Source organism: Bos mutus, chromosome 19, assembly GCF_027580195.1.
Source record: "Bos mutus isolate GX-2022 chromosome 19, NWIPB_WYAK_1.1, whole genome shotgun sequence".
In the NCBI taxonomy this organism is placed as follows: Eukaryota; Metazoa; Chordata; class Mammalia; order Artiodactyla; family Bovidae; genus Bos; species Bos mutus.
In genome coordinates this window covers 31,430,365-31,446,138 of record NC_091635.1, presented here as the reverse complement: position 1 = coordinate 31,446,138, position 15,774 = coordinate 31,430,365, and the positions used below count along the sequence as shown (strand labels likewise).

Sequence of the window (15,774 nt, the reverse complement as noted above, 5' to 3'; positions counted from 1 at the left end):
GCGAGGGGTGTGGGGCCTGGGGCTGAGCACGGTGGGCTTGGATCCAGCCCTCTAGAGGGCACGGCAGGGAGCAGGGCAGCGGCTACCCCCAGGAGTGAGGGCGGAGGAGAGAGCAGGATGCCCTGGAAGTACAGCGGAGTCGGGGGACTGACCCATATTGGAGGGCACTGATGGGGGAGGGGGCTTCCTAGAGGAACTGACCTCCAGTGTGAGATCTGCGAAATGAGTGGGAAAGAGGGGATTTGCAGGAAAGAGTGTTCCAGACAGAAGTAGTGATGTGCATGGGCTGTGGATTAAGGCCCCATGTGTGGACAGAATAGGGAGAAATTTCCGGTGAGAAGGAAAGTGGGGATGTGTGAGAGGAGACCAGAGACGCGAGAGGGGCTGGTCTCCTGGCTCCCCGGGGCCCCACCAGCCCTCCGCCCCACAGCGGCTTGACTCTGCCACCCTGGCAGCAGCCCTTCCCAAATCCTTGCAAGAGGACAAGGTTGGGCCAGGACCCTCAGGATGCCCTGCACAGAGCTTCTTGGTGCCCAGTGCCTGGGGGACTTTCAGTGCTCAGCTAGGGGTAGGGGGTGACACCTTCTGTGGGGCTACGCTGTCCTGGGGCCCCGGGAGGACAGACCTTGGGTGGACGAGCCTGTGCCTGCTGCCCAGTTAGGCTTCCTTGCTGGTTTCTGGGGACTTGGAGCAGCTCACAAGCCCCTCCATGTTCCCCATGCAGCCACTCCTCCCGACAGGACTGGTGCAGACATCCTGTCTGCTGGGCTCCCCTGCTCAGCCCTGGTCCCTGCCCTTCCAGGGCTGCTCTGCACTGGAGAGATGCTGTGGGGAGCCCTCTCTTAGGCAAAGCACAGAGGCTGGCCCCTCACAGGCTCTCAGAGCAGCTGGCTGATTCCTGGTCTCTGCAGGGCCTGGAAGAGCAGAAAGCCTTCTTGGGGCCACCATGAGGGACCCAGATGGCTGCTTCTGGGGAGGCTGTTGCTGTCTCCATCATCAGTGGGTCCTCACTCCCATGCTTTCTGAGATTCCAGGACCCAGGGCCCCAGAGTCTGCCCTCCTGCCCCCCTGTCCAGGGTGGTGAAATCTCAGGTCAGGTGGGACCCTGTGACCCTCTCCAGTTCAGGGATGTCTGCAGACCTGAGTAGACCAGCTGCCTGTAGGGCAGGTCCTGAGTGCCAGCCTCACTTGCCCATCCCTACCCTGCTGAGATTGGTCAGCAGCCTTACTGGCCTGTCCAGGTTGCCCTGTCTGGAAGCTGGGGGCAGTCTTGCCTTTTTCTCTCTGGTTGCTGTTTCCAGCCTTCATGAAAGCAGGGCCAGGCCTGCAGAAGTCCCAGTTCAGAAGCAGCATAGGGTGAAGAAAGAGCTCAGGAGCAGCCTTCATCTGCCCCCAGACTTGCTGTGTGACTCAAGGAAGTGGCTTCACTTCTCGGAGCCTCGGTTTTCTTGTCTATAAAATGGGCCAGTGATCCCCATGTTCATGTGGCCTGCCAGAGTTGTGGTGAGGGCCACATGAGGGGCCCAGTGTCTAGGGAGGGACAGAGACAGGGGAACAGATGGCCCTGGGTCAGGGAGGCGTGTGCTGTGAGGAAGGAGGCAGGGTGCAGAGGGCCAGGGAGCTTCTTGGAGGAGGTGGCATCAGCTGAAGGTTTGTGGAGTTTTCTTTCTCCTTTTAAAAAGAAAAAAAAATGCTTTTCTTCCTCACAAAGATAGTATTCAAATAGTATTAAAGGGAACCAAGCAGAAATCTGGGGTCACCCTTCTCCAGTCTGGCCACCATCTGTACTGTAAGAGCTTCCAGATCCCACTCTGTCCTCACTCACCGGAAAGCAGAGTTGCCCCAACACAAATGGCATCGCCCATGTGGTGAACCAGGGTTTAGTGAAAGAACCAAAGGAAGCCTGGACTGGATTTTCTGCAGGGAACCCATGGCTGTGGGGGGGTTGGGGAGTAGAGGGGAAGCGTGGCTTGCCAGGACCTTTGCAGGGCTCAGCGCAGCCAGACTGGGTACAGGGGCTAGACCTCGAAGACCCTCTGTGCCGCCACAAAGGCCTAGGATTTTATTCTGCTGCAGCCGAAGCTGCTGAGGAGTTTTGAGCATAGGATGGTCACACTCCCTGAAGACCAGTTTGGCAGCACAGCAGTGGGGCGTCGGGGCTGGTGTGGTAACTGGCACAGGAGGTGAGGAGGCCTGGACTCAGGTGGTTGGGGTGGAGGCTGAGAGGACAGGAAGGGTTGAGGAGAAATCGGCAGATCTTGGAATCTTTCTCTCAGGGGGCTGCGCTGACCTCCCCTCCATAGCAACTGAGGGCCTCACTGAGGACCTCACAAGCCCAGGGTAGGTGGCCTGGCTGGCTCCTTGAGCTTCCATGACTCTGAGCAGAGGGCAGATGACAGAGAAGACTCTCCATCCAAACGGGCCCCACCCTTCCTGCTGGCTCAGGAACAGCCTGTGCACCCCCTCTGCCCCTCCCCCTGCATTTTCCTGGTGATAAACGGCAGCTTCCTGTTCCCAGAAAGCTGGACGTTTACCGGGGAGACCGGCACGTTGCACTGAGTGGCCACTTGGCAGCACAGCGTGGGCTGCCTGGTGGAGCTTGCCATCTCGGCCCTGGGTGGGGTTCCTCCTAGAACCGGGGCCGTGCCCTGGGGTGGGCACAGTCAAGCACCCACTCCAGATGCCGCGGGCCTGGGCACCTTCCTGCCTCCAGATGTCCAGAGCACCCTGGGGGCAGGCTCCCGCGCATCCTCAGACCGGGGAATTCTCCCCCCAGCCCCACTACCGCACAGACACACAGCAAGGCCAGGCAGGAATTTTTTGCAGGTGTTTCCTGTCCATCTCTCAGGATGTAACCTTTGGGATCTCTGCCATTGGTGAGGTGGAAATTAGAGCCAGGCTGGTGGCAGCTGAGCCCTTGTCCTCTGCCCCCCACCCCCACCTCTGAAATGGGATCTGTGCACTCAGGACACCACAGCTCCTCTCCCAGAGCGCCAAAACCAGATGCTTAAATGTCTGTCCCTAAGCTAGACCAGGGGCTACAATAGGAAGGCAGAAGCCACATCTGGTGCATTTCTGTCCCCAGCACTGTCCCTGGTACGTGATGGTGGCAGTAATGACAATAGCTATTAATAACAGCCTCTAGGCATTCACCTGGGAGATAAGGATGCAGGCTCTGGAGCCAGACTGCTGCTTTCAGACTCCAGCTGTGCCTCTTACTAGCTGTGTGACCACAGGCAAGTTCTTTAACTTCTCTGTGCCTCCATTTCCTCTTCTCAAAATGAGGGTTATAATAGTGTCAACCTCACAGGATTCTTGTGAGAATTAAATGAATTAATATATATCAAGCTTTTAGTCCAGTTCCTGGCTCCAAGCGTTAGCTTTCATCGTCCTCCTCTTCATTATTTTTTTTTATTTATTTATTTTTTTTTTTTTAAAGCCGCGTGCTGCGTGGGAGCTGGGCGGGGCCGCGAGGGCTGGCCCCGGGTCACGTGGTGCTGACACCAGTCACGTGGTGCGCTGGGGCGCGGACCCAGAACCGCAGAACCGTGGAGGCTCCTCCCGGGAGCTTCTTCATTATTTTTTAAATAGACTTTTTAAAGTATCTTAAAATTTTTTTTCAACTTTATTGAGTATAATTTACAAAGTTGTAACATATTTATAGTATTTTTGTGATGATTTGATATATGATTGATTATTCTGTGAACGGAGAAGGCAATGGCACCCCACTCCAGTACTCTTGCCTGGAAAATCCCATGGATGGAGGAGCCTGGAAGGCTGCAGTCGATGGGGTCGCTGAGGGTCGGACACGACTGAGCGACTTCACTTTCACTTTTCACTTTCATGCATTGGAGAAGGAAATGGCAACCCACTCCAGTGTTCTTGCCTGGAGAATCCCAGGGACGGGGAAGACTGGTGGGCTGCCGTCTGTGGGGTCACACAGAGTTGGACACGACTGAAGTGACTTAGCAATAGCAATTCTATGAAAGACTTCCTCCCATCTTATTAATTCACACATCCATCATCCTCACATATTTTATATATATGTATATTATATATATATGTATATATGAACAGTGAAAGTGTTAGTCACTCAGTCGTGCCCAACTCTTTGTGTCCTTAAGGACTGTAACCCGCCAGACTCCTCTGTCCATGGAATTCTCCAGGCAGGAATACTGGAGTGGGTTGCCATTTCCTCCTCCCGGGGTTCTTCCCGACCCAGGGATTGAACTTGCATCTCCTGCATTGCAGGCAGATTCTGTACCATCTGAGCAACCTGTATAGTGTGTGTGTGTGAGAGAGAGAAAACATTTGAGTTCTGCTCTTAAATTTCAATTATACGATACAATGCTATCAACTATGGTTAATAATTATTTATTTACTATGTACAAGGCACTGTGTTAAATGCTTTAAATAAATTATTTAATCCCGAAAAGAGCTCTCTTGCTCAGGTGAGGAAACCTGAGGTTCAGAGGTTAAGGAACTTGCCCAAGGTCCTGGCAGCTGGGCACCTGGAGTCCGGGTCCCGAGCCCAGGCTGGAGCTGTTTCTCCCTGCTTAGCGGTGCTGAGGGAATGAACGCAAACACAGGTGGGCCCAAATTCCTTCTGAGGAGCCTCTTGTCTTTTCTTTGAAGGCTCAACCACAGGAATTATCTCTTGGAGTCGCCTCACAAGTACAGTGTCGCCGACCTCCAGCAGGTGAGAATGCCACCCCTGAGGTGTGTGTTAGTCGCTCAGTCAGGTCCGACTCTTTGCGACCCTATGGACTGTAGCCTGCCAGGCTCTCTGTCCATAGGGTAGCAAAGAGTCCAGGCAAGAATATGAGAGTGGGTTGCTATTCCCTTCTCCAGGGGATCTTCCCAACACAGGGATGGGACCCGTGTCTCCTACATTGCAAGCAGATTCTTTACTATCTGAGTCACCAGGGAAGCCCAGAGGAACCTAATTCCTAGAAACTTATTCCTGGAGAAATCAGAAAGGGAGATGTTGGGGCAGGGGCTGCTGGCTGCAGTTTACTGAGGCAAGACGTCCCATCTTCAGCCTTTCAGCAGCTCAGAATGGGTGTCCAGCCATCCACGCTTCCTGGGGCAATGACTGAGCCCTCGGTCCCACTGGGACAGGCAGGCACCACAGCCAAGCCCAGGATCACAGGGCTCAGCTGCCTTCCAGGTTGCGAGGGCGTAGGGAGGGTGAGGGTTTGGGACATTCCCTTCCTCGAGGGAGGGGACAGTGGATTCCTCTGTGCACAGGGACTGCACACCTGCATGGCTCGGCCTCACTCGGGGAGGTTTGCTTGCCCAAGTGGAAGGAAACTCCTCTTGGGGTAGGAATGCTCCAGGCAGGGCGCCAGGAGGAGCAGCAGGCCACATTCTGCAGACGGCCTCGGGCATGGCACGGCCTCTCAGAAGGCCTGGCGGCCGGCACTTGCCCTCCACAGATCGCGGACGGGGTGTACGAAGGCTTCCTCAAGGCCCTGATCGAGTTTGCCTCCCAGCACGTCTACCACTGTGACCTGTGCACCCAGCGCGGCTTCATTTGCCAGATCTGCCACCACCATGACATCATCTTTCCCTTTGAGTTTGACACCACAGTCAGGTATGCAGACGCCATGCCGGCCACCCTGCCCCACCACTCCCACCCCTGGGTGGGGGGCAAGTCCCAGGTGCCACTGCGAGGGGGACAGGCCAAGCCCTCACAGGACTCCCTGCCTCCCCCGAGCCACCCGTCTTCCTAGGGAAGAGGTAGCTGCTGCCCTTTGAGTTGCGTGGGGAGGACCTCACTTTTGTCCTCTGCAAACAGGTGGAGGAGGGGCTGGGTGAGTTACTGGCCTGGAGTGCTGGCACAAGGCCGGACACAAAGTGGGCACCTGGTGGGCAGTACCTGCCACTGCCTCTGCCCCGTAATGATTGTCCCCAGTCATCACTCATTATCAGAAGCCTCTAAATGGAAAGAGGCCTCCATCAAACTTCCATTCCAACCCATGTGGGAGTGGAAAACTGAGCCGGTGGGAGCATCCGTTCATTTTCAGCAGATGTCCCCAGACCCAAACTCGACCCCCCCGAACAGACCTGGGGCTGAGTTTTTTAAATCGTAGAGTGTTTGGAACACAGGCAAGGAAATCAGTGAGTCTCGGTAGTATTTATAAGAAGGGAAATACAATAGAGGGCATCGGTGTGCATCGTGGGGCTTAGAGATCAGCACTGCGGCGAGAACCATTTGTCCCAGGATGGAGAGGCAGTGCCTTGGGTGGCCGGCTCTGGTCAGGAGCACCGACCAGCCTCGAGCCCCGGAGGCTCGAGGTCCCAGCAACGCCTTGCGGCTTTCTCCCAGGTGCAGCGAATGCAAGACCGTCTTCCACCAGACCTGCCAGGCCGTGGTCAAGAAGGGCTGCCCCCGCTGTGCCCGCCGGCGCAAATACCAGGAGCAGAACAGTCTCACCTAATCCCACCTCTTGTCCCCACCCGGGACCCGGGGCTCAGCCATCCCAGCCGGGTTGGCCACCAGCCTGGCCACACTCTCAAGGTGTCACAGAGCCAGGAAGACTCTCAGATGAGACCAGAGGACTGGCCTATGAGAGGGAGCCCCAGGAGCCCCTGATGACACCTCCTATCCCCCACCTATCTGCTCCAGGAGGCGCGGACACCAGCAGGTGCCCCCTGTCCGATGGTGTGGGAGGAGGGGGCCTTTGCACTAATCAGCCCAGCACCCCTCACTGACACCCCATCCCCATGAGGGCTGTTCAACACTGTGGAAACAAGACTTGGGGAGCATTTTCAATTCCACATTCCTGATTAAAAGGTCTAGTTTTTTTAAGGTGGATTTTTTTCCCTTCATATTTCGACAGAAAATATTTTTTTATTCTTGACCCTCCACAAGTCACCCAAGAAATCCAGGCATTCTCACCCTGAGCAAATGTGTAGAAACCGCTCAGGCCCAGCCTGGAGGTGGGTGGTGGCTGGGTGGACAGGCCCCCCAGGACAGAGCCCACCAGCTGGCGGGTGCCTTTCCTTCGCCCTCACCGGGCGCTTGCTGCTGACAGCTCCTGTACAACGTGCCAAACTGCCGTGGGCCAGGCAGGCTCAGTCCTGAGGACCACGTTCTTTCCCTTCCTCTGCCCCCACCTGCTCCCTGGTCCCCCCTCCACCTGAAAAGCCCTTCAATTTCTCTGTGTCAAAACCCACCCCCCACCCCTGCTGCGGCTCTCCTATGGCCTGGGATCTTGGGCCCGAAGGAGGAGGGCTATGACTCGGAACCAGCACTGTCAGCACTTTGAGCCTTCCTTGGTCCAGGGAAGGGTCGTCATCTAGCCCACCCCTCAGCCCTCTGCCCTCCTCACTCCTACCCCCGACTGGCAGCCAGATGGGCAGGGGGCTGCTGCAGACGCGTTTCAGGAACACACCCCCGCCTGCCGGGCCTGCCGGGACCGAGGTAGGCTGGGTCCACACTGCCCCCAGCATCTTTCCACGAAGAGTGCCAGCCCTGCTGCAGAGATGCACGAGGACACGCAGGAGAAGCCACCTGTGGAAGGGTGCTCAGCCAGTTCATGAAGCCATGAGTTCACAAAGTTTTGCTGGACTAGCCCAGGAGGGCCGCTGCCAAGAGATTGGAACATTTCATTGGAACACGACTGCCTTTGGAGGGGATCTTCAGGTGGAGCCTGAAATTGTTTTCAAAGCGATATTTAGACCCTGGGGCTTTGGGGGGCATGATTTCTCTGTTGCCTCCCCACTTCTCCTGGACCCAGCAGGCCCCCCTCAGCCCTCGGACCCCCCTGACCATCTTCTCTGTGCTCAGCTGAGATAGGAGGCCTCAGGTAGATATCCACCTTCACTGTCAAGAGACAAACCCACTGCCACCTCTCCCTTGGGGTGATTCGGCTGCTGAGTCACCTGCCTAGCCCTGTGGAGCTGGATAAATTGTGCAATAGAGTGGAGGAGGTGGTGGGCGGGTCAGGGAAGGGGCTGTCACACAGCTTCTTTGTCCCCATCACAGAAGATGGTGCACACCTGTACCAAAGCCTCCTAAACCAGGAAGTGGGTCCTTAGCCCCACCCCCGCCCCCAGCCAGCATTAATGCTCCACCAGAAACACAGCCTGATCAGAGCCAGAATTGGTGGTCCTGGGGTGGGCAGCACTGCTTGAGCCCAGCCCTGTGAGTGTATTCTGTATCCCAGAAGATCCCTAGGCGGCAGCAGGAGTGAGGCCCTGGAGAAGCCCACTTTGGTTCAGCGGGGCCTGGCACGCCACACTCCCCACCTTCTCCGAGACCAGTAGCATTAAAGCTGACCGCCTCCCTCCCCACCACCAAAAAGCTGCTGATGCTTTCAGATGAGTTGATTCACCTTCCTCACCTCCAGTGGGAAGCTGGTATGAACCTCAGTAGTGCCCACACTATTTTTAAAATTTTGTTTTATGCAATAAACTGTTTCTAGTGCAGGGCCCTGGCCCTGAGAAGTGCTTTGCCATGTACTGAAGGAACTGCGGCCATGTGACTTTTGAGTGATTTTGCAGTAAAGACCTGCTGTTTCTAATCTGTGGTCTGGTTTCTGAATCTGAAAGCTTCCACTGACTGGGGGAGACCACAGGCCCTCAGATAATGTCTGATAGCCTCCACTGTTCTCAGTCAGTCCCTGGGCACAGGGGAGGGCTGGAGGGGGGTGGTTATAGGTAAACATTGCAAGCAGGGGGCTTGTGTGCCAGGAGTGAGCATGGAGAATAGTAGAAGTAATTCTTCAGTCTGTCCCCCACCCTTGCCTCTCCTCTGAGTCAGCCTCCCCAACCACCCCCCCCCCTCCCCGCCCCCGGCCTTGGGGTAGGATTTCAGGGCCTTTGGGAAGGTTTATTCACATACACTCATGTAACTGAAGCTAATGCCTGGAATCCCACTGTGATGGCTTCTTTCCTGTTCCTTAAATGTCAAAGCACAGACCCCTGACACTGGAACATGTGAAACCATTTCCCACTGGTCATCCAAGGTGAGAAAGAGGCTCAGGAAGGAAAGGCTTGTGAGCAGGGCCAGATTCAGGGCTCATGGTTTTAGGGCTCCAGCTGGCCTTGGCTGCCAGCTTTCCTCTGAAGTTCCAGCAGAAGTCTGGGGGGTGGGGAGGGCCTGCAGGAGGAAGCCCACTGCTGCTCTTGTAAAGACAGAAGAAGGAAACAGGCTAATTCCCAGGGAAATCAGGGTGCAGGAACTTGGGACTGAAAGATTCATGTCTGCAGTTTCCTGTCCTTGAAGCAGCCTTTCGGCCTTTGAGGGAGCACCCTCTGCCCATCGCATGAGCCCCAGCTTCCCTTGAGGGCAGGAGGTGGTGGGCCCAGAGGAGCCTTGAGGGACCTGGTGTGTAGAGGCAGGACCCAGAAGAGCACACGGCCAATGTGCTGCCTTTGGATTCAGTCGTCCATCCTTAGCAAGGTGTTTCTGAGAATACTTGTTTCTCCCTTCCCCTCCTGCCTAAAGGAGGATAGCAGATGGGGGGTTTGAGGACCCCAATTCAACCCCAAAGAGGAGGGCTCATCTCATAATAAAATTAGTGATAATAATAATTCATCAGATGTGTGTTCTTAACAATGCGATGATAACAATACGTTAGCCTGACCTGCTGCAGTCCATGAGGTCACAGAGAGTCACAACTTAGTGACTGAACAACAACAATCCTATGAAGTAGGTGTTACTGTCCCCAGTTTACAGGAAAGCAAACTGAGATGCAGAGATACGGTGAGCATCTTGAGTTCAACCCCAGGAGGTTGCTCTGAGCTTTGACGGATTGGCTGGGGGTCGGGGAGGGGGGGCTCCTCCCCCACAAGGATCCAGGCCAGGAGGTAGGGGAAAGGGGATGGAGTAGAGCAGCGGTGGAGGGAAATCTGGCCCGCCTTCCTCCTCGCTCATCCCACCGTCCTGGCTCTGCTGCCTTCCTCCAGGAGACAGCCAGGTGTGGCCCAGGATCCCCGGGAGGTGCAGGGGAAGGGGGTGGCGTCTGCGCTCCTCGGGCGCTGGCCCGTCCCAGAGAGGACAGGAAGCCAGGACACCGGGGATTGTCTCTCGCAGCCGCAGCCCCAGCCCCGGGAGGAAGTTCTGACGGGTGCTCTCCGCCGGTGCCTCCCTCACTATATTGTTGAACAGGAAACAGGGCAGCGCGGGAGCTGGGCGGTGGAGGAGGAAGCACCGGACGCCGAGCCCCCCGCGCGCCTGCCAGGACAAGTGGAGGCGAGGCCAGCGAGCGGACACCGAGGTGCCAGGGCCGGGCCGGACTGGGCGGGAGTGCTGATCTGGGGTGGGGAGGGGGACTGCAGGTGGCGGGGTCCTCACCCGGCAGCATCAAGCACCCTTCGCGCAAGGCGCAGGAGCCGGAGCTGAGCGGTCTTGGGAGGAGCGCGGCTCGGGACGGATCTTGCCCTCGCTCAGGAGGAGGTGGGAGGCGAAGGACTGCCCGCCGTCCTGGGGCAGGAGGGGCCCAGGTCCAGGTCCCCTGCGTCGACCCAGGCGTGGGCGCCGCTGTGACTCTTGTCTGTCTCCCAAGCCGTGGACGCAGGGCACCTCCTGGTGAAGGGTCGGTCTTCGCGCTCCAGGGACCCTCCCCGCTCCCCTGATCCTTCTCCTCTTCGCTCCCCCCAGGATCGGGGAAGGAGACGAGAACTGGGTCCCCTCCCCACCCAACCAGTGACCCCGCGCTCCGGGGAGCGTCTCTGCAGTGGGAACCCCACTCCAAGTTTTTCGAGGCCTGGCCGAGCTGAGTTCGAAAAGGGCCTGGGGAGGACGAGGATGGGACCGGAGCGGCAGTGCCTGCAATCCGGATGGTTCAGGATGCAAATAGCCTTGCTAGGACTGGGGACGCTCGGGCTAGATGTCAAGCCGGGTCGAGCAGTCCCGAAGCATCGCGTCCGCGGGACGCAGAGCCTCTTGGAAGCCGTATCCCGAGCGTGCGGGTGGGGCGCGGCAGGGGCCGGACCCTACCCTCCCTTGGTTCCACTCGTGAACCTTCCGTGCCCCTTCGGCCGCAGCCCTCCCTGCCCTTGCCCCTCCCTCAGGCCTTCTGCTTGGGTCCCGCCTCCAAGGCCCCACCGGCCTAGGCGGATTTCTTCAGGCTCCGCCCCGCCCCTCCCAGACACCGCCGCTTCGGGAATTGAAGGCGGTGCTTCCAAGCGTCCCTCACCTTCTTTGCTCTCCTTGCCAGCTCCAGCTCCCTAAAGTCTCTCCAGCCAAGCCGTCTGAAGCCCCGCCCAAGGAGATGGCAGGGCCCTAACCTGCATCCATCCTCCGGCTCCACCCAGCCCGCCCATGGGCTCCGCGAGGCCCGCCCTGCCGACGTAAGTGAGAGGCAGGGGGTTCGGGGGAAGGTGGAGAGAAGGTTGTCCTCCTTAAGTTTGGTTGGCTTAGCTGCAGTCAGCTTAAGGACCCCGCGTCCAGGGCCCAGTGTGCTCAGTGGCTCAGTTTACACTCTTTCCCCGTCGAGGAAAGTTTGAGAAAGTAGAGAAGGAGCGCTAGGCGCCCCGCGGCCAGACCCTGTGCCTTGGGTCGCTCAGACTCAACCAGAGGCCGAGCTTCCACCTGCACCTGCTTGGTCCCAGGTCACCATCGTGGGGCAGTCGATGTGGCCGATGTAAAGGCTTGGAGGGACCAGCCTCACAGACGGGCTTCCAGTTGGGCTGTGACGCCGCTCCCCCGACACACCAGGGTCCAGGCTGAGCCTGCGAGAGGGAGAGTGGGTTGTGGTGTTCACTCCGGGATAACTTTAGGGGTCCCTTGGGTACACCGCACGGATAGTCACTATCAAAGAGTGCATTCTCTAGGGGCCACTCTCGTGGGGCAATATAGAGACCGCAGGGCAGAGGGCAGGCCGCAAGGGCCAAGCCTCTCTCTGGACGTGGAGGTGGGAGCCGGAGCGCAGGGGGAGGTGCTGGTCGGTCTGGGCGGGCGGGGCTCCGGGGTCACGTCTGTGGCTAAGCCGCTGGGAAAGGAAAGAGAAAAACCAAGAGAACCGGTTTCCCCGGCCTTGGCAGTCGCGGCCCCTTATGCCAAGGCCCTTGGACTAAGCAGGGCAGGGACACTCCCAGAGTAGAGCGAAGCGGGGGCCGCTCCCAGAACCTGCGCCCCAACTCTGTCCCCCTCGGGCCTGGGGCTCACGCGCCTTGGTGGGTGGCTGGGACAATAGGAGCTGCCAAGGACGCGATTCCCTGAGGGCTCCTGGAAGTGTCGGGACAGGGCGGGATGGACGTATGGGCTATTTTTCCCACTTTACAAATGCGGAAACTGAGGCCCAATTTTTATACACACGTGATGTCCCCCCAACCAGCCTTAAAGCTTCCTTGGCTTTAAAGCCGGACCGGTGTTAACCACCATCTCCCCACCGAGGGATAGAATTTTATACTCCAGGCCGCAGAATGAAAGGGCTGTCTTAATTCCATCGCTGCGTGTAAGAATTAAAACCGTAGAGATTATTTCGTCCAAGCCCCGCGTTTTCGAGATAGGAAAACCGAAGCCCGAACGTACACGATCGTAGCTTCGGGACTCGAAGTCTTCGGGCTCCCCTGTGCGGAGCGCGGCCCTCTCGGCGGCCCTGACCTCCGCGCCCCTCCTCCTCGTCGCCCACAGGGACACGCGGCGGCCGCGATGGCGGCGGACGTCGAGGGGGACGTCTACGTGCTGGTGGAGCATCCCTTTGAGTATACGGGCAAGGACGGGCGCCGCGTCGCCATCCAGCCCAACGAGCGCTACCGACTGTTGCGCCGCAGCACGGAGCACTGGTGGCACGTGCGGAGCGAGCCGGGCGGCCGCCCCTTCTACCTGCCGGCGCAGTATGTGCGCGAGCTGCCGGCCCTCGGCCACCCCGCGCCCGCCCCGCCGCCGCCCGCGCCCCTCCAGGGCCCCGCAGCTCCCGAACCGCTCGCCTATGACTACCGCTTCATGAGCGCGTCGGCGCCCTCCGGACCCGACGGCGCCCCCGCCGAGCCCCGGGGCCGCGCGGGCTCCCTGTGCGGCCGAGCTCGACCGGGCGCGGCCACTCAGCGTCGAAGCCTGGCGCCTGGCTCGCCCGCCTGCCTGTACACGCGGCCCGCGGCGCCTGTGCGGCCCGCGCAGTCCTTGGACGACCTGGCCCGCACCGCCGCGCCCCCTGTCGGCCTCCTCGGGAGCGGAGGCGGCTTCAAGGCCTGCAGCGTGGCCGGCTCATGGGTGTGCCCGCGGCCCCTGGCGCGCAGCGACTCCGAGAACGTCTACGAGGCCATCCAGGACGTGCGCGACCCGCCGACGGAGCAGCGGCCGGAGCAGGTACGCTAACGGGAGCCGGGAGCGGGGAGACCGGGGCGGGGGTTGCTCCCACCCTCCAAGAGCCCGGACTCTGGGAGACCCCCTGAGCCTTAAGTCCCGGCTCGACGGAGCAGCTGTGTCTGCCGGCTTTAGACCAACTCGCTCACGCCGAGCCTAACTTGCTCAACCACGAAACCAGAGGGGTACAGGCTTACTCAAGATTTCTTATCTGCAGTTCCCAAATGCCAAAGCTCCCTGGAGCTCAAAGGGCTTCTGTAACTCAGTTAACGGTAGAATTTAACTTGAGCCCATGTGCGGCCGTGGGCAGCCTTAATAGTGTGAATATTCAAGTTTTGCTGTAGAAGAGCAAGTAAACCCGATCATACGGTGCCGCTCAAGCCTTGCTGCGATGGTTATGTCCCCTGTAGCAGGTGCGGGCCCGTTACCTTTCTAAAATCCAAACCATTCCAAAACACATCTGGAATGAAATAAGGGATGGTAGCAGAGTGCCGCCGCCGGCTCTACCTGCCTCGCGTTTCTCACATGAGCTTGGGCTTCGGAGGAGATAATGGATGTGAAAGTCAGGGGTCTGCTTCCTTTTTTGTCTGGTTCCAACATTTTAGTTCCTCTTTTTTTTTTTTTTTTAATTTCGATGGGTTTGTTTCAGAAATAAGTCCAGTTATAGTGAGGATGTTCTTTTTTGCCTCAGAATCTGGTTATGTAAATTTGGGGATTTCTGAAATAATATTTAAATATTATTTTTAAAATAGGGGCACGTTTTAAAAACTCTTACAACCTCAAAATCCTTTGCTGGCCCGGACTTCTTCAAGTTTAGGGACTTTTCCGGGAAAGATGTGGGGGGGGGGACAGTGCACAGGCCCCCTTCTGACATCTGCCGCAGCTGTGTACTTATGGGCAATCCACTTCCTCACTCAGAGTCTCAGTTTGCGTTTAGACCAAGAGGCTAGGGGACGGTGGAGAGATGACTTCTGAAACTTGTGAGTCTCTGATTTCCTTTTTTGGACCCAATATGATTATAATAAATATTGATGCCTGCCACGTGCGGAGACTGAGTCTGGGATGCCCAGAGGAAGGATGCACCGTCCCCATCTGCAAGGCCCCGGGTCTTCCCTCCTCCTGGTCTTATGGTGCAGTGTTCAGGATTTGAGGCTACACAGACTCGAATTTGACTCTGCTGGATCACCTGCCAGCTGCTAAACGAGTCACTTCACTCACCCCGCCACGATGCCCTCTTGTGTACACGCAGAACAATATCAAAGGATTCGAGTTGTTGAGAGCCTTAAAAGAGGTGAAGCGTGGAAGTGCTTGACACGTAGTAGGCGGTCTGCCAAGACTGGCTGAGGTCCCACTGGGTATCTTTTCCTCCGGGCCGGCTCCACCTTTGCTACAGTTTTTGCAAGGGGCAGCCCGCCCTCTGGTGGCCAGAATGGGGAACAACGTGCGGCGTGCAAGGAAAGAGATCAAGGACCCTGAGGGGAGAGAACTGAGGAGGTGGAGGGTGACCCTTGCGCCAAACGCCTCTGCCAGCCCACCATCTATCTGTTCCATCTTCTCTGGAATATATGGCTGCACGCCTGCTCTCCTTGCCCCCGGCGCCGCTCCGTTTCTTCCGCAGGCTCTCGCGCCTCTCCACACTCTCTGTCCTTGTGATGGTGGGAATATCTATTTGGCTCTTGGAGGTGCACTCCTCCCTTCTGGAGGTGGGGGACTGGCCTCGCTCTCTGAACCCCAGCTCCTGGCATCGAGCCTGGGCCAGAGCCTTACGGAATGTGCTGAGGAGGGACAAGGAGAGGCAGCTCCCTTAACCATGAACCCGGGCTCTGCAAGTCTGCCCAAGGGGCATCACAGCAGAGCCCAGGACCACAGTGGTAGAAGACCTCCAGCCCAGATCCCAGTACCTCCTGAGCTCAAAGAAAAGTCATCCCAGCAGCCAGCGTCTCCGCCTCGAGCCTCCGGCACCTCCAGCTGCAGTGGTGTGTTAGGAGTTGGTGGACATATAGATGATCAGGGTAAGGGGTAGGGCTTGTACAGGGAGGAACTGAGGTGTCTGCCGGAGACCTGGGTTTACCACCGAGATGCTCTGCTCAGTCTCAGCTCTGGCTCTAATTCACTGTGTGACCTGAACAAATCACTTAGCATCTCTGGTCCTGTTTCCTCCCCGGTGTAATGGGAATAAGACCACGGTCCCCGTGGCCATGTTTTATTTGAGTGTCAGCTGTCGGCCTCCCTTGACACTCCATCCAGGACAAACTCCAGAGCAGGGGAGTTGGTTCCTTCCTGGGAAGGAAGTCCCACCCTGCTGTCTGTTCACAGCAGCACTTAGAGAAGGAGTTTCCTGAAATGTGAGCCTGCCTGTAATCTCCTTGGAGGAGAAAGTTCCCAGCTTTCCCCTCCATTCACTAAGTGAATTGATGGAACACCTGCCAAGCACCAGGTGAGCCTTTGGATTTAAAGGCGGCCGAGGCACAGCTCCAGCTCTGGGGGACTCATTGTCTGGGTTGGGAGACTGG

General features: G+C 57.7%; 2 protein-coding genes across 6 annotated transcripts in view; both read left to right on the top strand.

The window, feature by feature from the left end:
• The window catches only part of PLEKHM1 (pleckstrin homology and RUN domain containing M1), a 55,450-nt gene extending 46,901 nt beyond the window's left edge, over positions 1-8,549 (top strand). For 2 of the 3 annotated variants that reach the window (XM_070389982.1, XM_070389983.1), the window contains 3 exons: positions 4,636-4,699; positions 5,439-5,596; positions 6,332-8,549. In XM_070389982.1, coding sequence (XP_070246083.1) covers positions 4,636-4,699; positions 5,439-5,596; positions 6,332-6,443 — 334 coding nt within the window. In that variant the 3' untranslated portion in view covers positions 6,444-8,549. The remainder of the gene's footprint in view (positions 1-4,635; positions 4,700-5,438; positions 5,597-6,331) is intronic. The other variant, XR_011468010.1, reaches the window with a different exon arrangement.
• A 1,423-nt stretch (positions 8,550-9,972) lies between these two features.
• ARHGAP27 (Rho GTPase activating protein 27) overlaps positions 9,973-15,774 on the top strand; it is a 36,193-nt gene continuing 30,391 nt past the window's right edge. The window contains exons 1-3 of one of the 3 annotated variants that reach the window (XM_070389984.1): positions 9,973-10,229; positions 11,172-11,304; positions 12,590-13,264. In XM_070389984.1, the coding sequence (XP_070246085.1) occupies positions 12,608-13,264 (657 nt within the window). In that variant the 5' untranslated portion in view covers positions 9,973-10,229; positions 11,172-11,304; positions 12,590-12,607. Of the gene's footprint in view, positions 10,230-10,272; positions 10,409-11,171; positions 11,305-12,589; positions 13,265-15,774 lie in introns of those variants that run through there. The other 2 variants (XM_070389985.1, XM_070389987.1) reach the window with 2 other exon arrangements.